Here is a 4,867-nt window from a genome sequence, read left to right as displayed (position 1 = left end):
TAGCTGGTGAATTTACTAGGGTGGCGTATTCTAGGAACTCATGTAATGTGATTAACAGCATTACAGGTAATCTGGTAGGTCCGGTGAATTCACTAGTTTCTCACTGATGCGTCGTATTCAACATTCGCTGAGTTACCTAGGTAACAGTCGTATTATTATTTTTTTTTTGCTTTTTTTCCAACTGTTGATTCATGAATTGAACTTTATAGCGACAATGTTTTCAATTTATTTGTGCTTGGCGTCACGTGTCAGTTTCGGTGGTGAAAAAAATAAATTGAAATAAATATTGGTAATAGTAATAATTAATTGTTAAAAACCAATAAATTAGTAGTGGGAAAATGATAAGCAAAAGGCACTTAAAACGCTTACAGCGTTCAGAGAGGGACAAATATTTGGGGATGTTTAGGCGCGCAGAAAACTGTGAATTTGTGCAAAAAACCGAATCAGCGAAAAAGAATAATGTGCCGGATATAGAAAATCTGGAATTGTTTAATAGGATTAATGATGTAAACAGAAATTTTGAGGAAGTTCGAAATGAGCACAGTTTAAATGATAAATTAAGAAAGTGGTTCCATAAACATAAGCCTTCGCGAGATTGTGCTGTGGACTTGGTGAAAATTTTAAGGGAGGAACAAATAAATGTAAATGCATTTTATAAAATAAATTTTTCTACGAAACCAGACATCACAAATGTCGCTTGTGGCTCATATCTCCACGTAGGATTATCCCAACAATTACAAAAAATACTAAATGTGTTGGAATTTCCGCCTTCGCTTAGTATTGACATTAATGTCCATGGGCTACCTTTATTTAAAAGCGCCAAAGACCAATTTTGGCCCATTTTAGGAAGAATAAATAATTTAGAAAATGTTCCAGTTTTTCCTATAGGCGTGTTTTTAGGTAATAGAAAGCCAGATAATTTGGAAGTACTTTTTTCGGAAATTTTCTAATGACCTGGTAGATGTAATGAGAAATGGTTTGCAAAAAGCTAACAAAAACGTTAAAGTTGAGCTTCGTGCAATAGTTTGTGACGCTCCAGCACGGGCATTCATTAGTGGCACACCTGGGCACACATCTCGCAATGGGTGCTCAAAGTGCACGCAAGTAGCGAAAAAAGTTGATGGGGTTTTAACTTATAGTACCAACCCAGGAGTGTTAATAAGCAATGAGGACTTTTCGAAGAGAAAATATGTAAAGCATCATACAGAGCAGTACTTGAATGAAAAATCAGTGTTTGAAAAGCTGGGCGTGTCAATGGTGACTCAAATTCCTTTGGACTGTATGCACCTTATAGAATTAGGTGTGGTTCGAAAATGTTTATTAAGATTACTCAGTAATAAAGTGGCTATAAAATTATCAAAGAATAACAAAAAAATGGTGTCGGAAAAGTTAGTGTTAATGCGTCCATATATTCCAAAAGAGTTTGCTCGAAAACCACGATCACTAGATGAACTGTTAAATTGGAAAGCCACAGAATTCAGGCAGTTCCTTTTGTACACTGGTGTTATTGCCCTTAAGGATGAGATATGTGGCGACTACTACTATCAATTCCTCCTCCTACATTGCGCATACAGACTGCTTTGTTGTCCGAAGCGACGTGATTCAAACTTAAAAAATGCTCAAAATATGTTAAATCTATTTGTACAAAATTTTCCGGTAGTATTTGGCGATAATAGTATTTCATACAATGTTCACAGCTTACTTCACGGAAAAGATACTGTAGAAGTTGTCGGTGACCCAATTAAAGGCTCTTGCTATGCTTTTGAGAATTATTTGCAAAGTCTTAAGCGTTTCGTTCGAAAGCCCACTAAAATACTTGAACAAATTTTTAGAAAAATTATGGAAGAATCTTCCCAACTTCCTTTAGGCCAAGATCAGCCAAAAATTACTAGGTAAAATTTGTATTTTTAAAGATTTTGTATTAAGTTCTAAGAGTCCAAACAATTATTGCTACGTTAAGGGCTCTATTCCAATTTTAATTCAATCACTAGATCAAAGTGGTGTCATAATAGGTAGACAATTTAAAAACATTCGCAGTTTTTTTCATGTGCCCTTAGATTCAAGAAGTATAGGCATTTGGAAACTATTGACATAGAAGAAACTTTTGCGCCACTAGATGTTGAATGTAAGGTTGTTGGAATACCCTATAAGAATGACTTAGTTTTAGTGCCAATGTTGGGGGAGAAATAGTTAGATAAGTAGTAAGTTTGGGTGGTGGGATTAGAGGGTTAAATGGGGTTGGGATTGATTCGGATGCTTATTGTATAATGAAGTGGGGTAAGTTTGGGGTGAGAGACTAAAGTATAATAACTATATTAATAATAATAATAATTAGCAGAATACATCATAAAACAATATTAACCTTTTAATATAAATATGAATGGAAGTAGCGCAAAAAAATTTAAACGTATGGACTTCAATATCCAAGGTACATATGAGCCTACATATTACCAATTAAAGTTTATTCTAAAAAGTGAAAATTGTTGTTTTAGATCATGAAAAGAACTGCAACTGCGAAGCCTTTCAAAAGAAGATGGAAAATATGTTTGAGGAAATGAAAGGTACATACAAACATCAGCAATGGTGAATTGAAAAAGTATAACACCAAAATATCAGAGCGCCATAATCCATTTGGACTGAATGTTCGTTATATTTATACTTACGTTCGTTTTTTGCACAGTGTGCACATTCACTGATTTTTGGTATCTATATTATTTCTTTCGCCATTGTAAGCATATACACAAAAACTAACTACTAACTTATCATATATTAATTTTGTGTATTTTTTCCAGAGACAATGCAGCAGGAGAACAAAGTTTTAAGAGGTAAGGGCACGCACTTATGAGCATCAGTGTACTTTAAATACACATACTGTTTTTTAATTATTTTATATTTTGTTAATCTTGTATAAAAAATATGGTTGATTCTACGATCCAAATTCCAAAAATGCGAGCTCCAATTAAAGAATATTCTGCAAATTTTCACCAAAATATTGCACTTTTTAATTACATTCTTTATAAAAAACAGAGCATGCAGTTTTAAGCCCATTTAATTTTAGTGTAATAATGTGCAAGTCTGAAGAGGGTAGGGCTTACCAATGATTTTGGAAATTTTTTTTTATATAGAGAAAATGAGCGACACCTTCAACAAAAAAATTTGTCAAAAATCATTGGTAAGTCCTAGCTAGCTTTATTATACCAAAATTGAATGGGATAAAAACTGCATTCTCAACTTTTTTCAAAAGAGTGTAATTAAAGAGTGCAATAATTTTATGAAAATTTGCTGAATTTCCTTTAATTTTGCGCAAGGTTTCGAGCTCTGATTTTTGGGGTTTATGTTGCTGAGATAACCACATTTTTATAAAAAAAAAATGCGGAAAATAAAATAATTAAAAAGCAGTTGCCCGTATTGCAAAAAAATTGCTGTACCTAAACTTTATTGATTGACTGTACATATGTATATATAGTATGCATTAATATTATTTAAGTTTAAATAAAAGTACTTATTAATATGTATAAATCTTGTCTAAGATCAACTCCAAGTTGCTATTGTAGCAATAGCTGACATCCAGGTCGTTGTGAATCAGTTGCACCGTCAGCAGGTAGAGGAAATACCGCCCACAATCAACTTTCCGGTTTTAAGTGCTGAGCAACTGGAGGAGCTGAATGCGAAGATAGACAAGGAAAACCGCGCACTCTATGTAATACGATAAAAATATTAATCGGAACTTAATAACTTAATTTCGTTAATTAATTTCTCTTTAACTATCAGGTTAAGTCTATGAAGTCTCTTCTGCAACCAGCAGGGGTTATTAGAAATTTAAAATTTATATTGTCCGACACGTTGATGCAGGAATATAACGTTGATGGAATTCACGGTAAAAAATCTCTAAAGGGTCTAGACAACTTTTACGATGCACTGATAGGTAAATCAATGGAATTTTTTATTGAATTAAAGCTTAAACAGATGGCAGCGTTGACCGAATTAACTCGGATTAACTGCAGTTGATCCGGATTATGTCCGAGTTAATCCGGATCAACGCTACCGTCTGTTTAAACTTTTAGGTACTTATCCAATCCAAAAACGATTCTAAATTGATTTTTCTCATTTTCAGAATCAATTCCAATTGGCATCAACTTAGGCCCGGCTGAGAAACAGTTACGGAAGGCAATACAGTTGCAAAAAAATAGATTCATAAAGGCAAAATGTATAAGCCAAAATAACCACCAAAAATAAATTTAATTTATATTACACAGACCAACAAGGAGCAACAGAAATGTGAGCAGTCATTTTCGACATACATATGTATATATGTACATATGATCATACATATATTTCGATGTTGAATCAGAATTCGGCTGAATAATAGCATCAGGATTTCGAGATACGTCGAAAATGGCTCATCTTATATCTGTTGTTGTTTTTTTTCTCTTTTTAAATGTTCGTCAAATAAATGAATGGTAGCTAGTGAAGCAGTTCATGAGTGGAACTTAATAGTAGGTAGTGAGATAGGTGGTGAATTGTAGTTAGTGAGTTAACTTCTGAATGGAAGCTAATGGTAACTAGTGAGATAGCTGATGAATGGTAATCTAGTAGGTGTAAATTGGTGACTGCCTATGACATCCCCATGTTAAATTCATGGGTAAATTGCATTGCTGGTAATCTGGCGGGTAGCTAGTGGTGGTTACCGGTAGCGAGTGAATTCACTAGTGCCTCACTAGTGCTCGGTACTAGAGGGTACATATAGCTTTTGGAACATTAATCTATTATTTGCATTTACATACATAAGGATGTACTTATGTGTGTAGTATATTTTTTTGCCTACATATTCGTGAATTGTACTAAATACGCAAATAAGTACCGCGAA

The 4,867-nt window shown here is 33.8% G+C and overlaps 1 protein-coding gene across 1 annotated transcript; it reads left to right on the top strand.

Annotated features, from left to right (window-relative positions):
• Positions 1-2,797: 2,797 nt before the first annotated feature.
• Positions 2,798-4,282, top strand: LOC118750478. The gene is made up of 4 exons (XM_036485191.1): positions 2,798-2,825; positions 3,531-3,700; positions 3,772-3,925; positions 4,257-4,282. The coding sequence occupies exons 1-4, from the start codon at positions 2,798-2,800 to the stop codon at positions 4,280-4,282; spliced, it is 378 nt and encodes a 125-aa protein (XP_036341084.1).
• Positions 4,283-4,867: the final 585 nt, after the last annotated feature.

The sequence above is a fragment of the Rhagoletis pomonella genome, unplaced genomic scaffold (assembly GCF_013731165.1).
Source record: "Rhagoletis pomonella isolate Grant_MI unplaced genomic scaffold, Rhpom_1.0 Rhpom_scaffold_00258, whole genome shotgun sequence".
NCBI lineage: Eukaryota > Metazoa > Arthropoda > Insecta > Diptera > Tephritidae > Rhagoletis > Rhagoletis pomonella.
Note: the sequence above shows the minus strand (reverse complement) of the source record. Positions and strands in the feature narration are given on the sequence as shown.

Excerpts from the sequence above, each read along its gene's own strand:
- LOC118750478 (XM_036485191.1), top strand. The coding sequence starts at position 2,798 with ATGCAGCAGGAGAACAAAGTTTTAAGAG. Across the intron at positions 2,826-3,530 it reads GGAGAACAAAGTTTTAAGAG|ATCAACTCCAAGTTGCTATT; the intron begins GTAAGGGCACGC and ends ATCTTGTCTAAG. Across the intron at positions 3,926-4,256 it reads CTTTTACGATGCACTGATAG|ACCAACAAGGAGCAACAGAA; the intron begins GTAAATCAATGG and ends TATATTACACAG.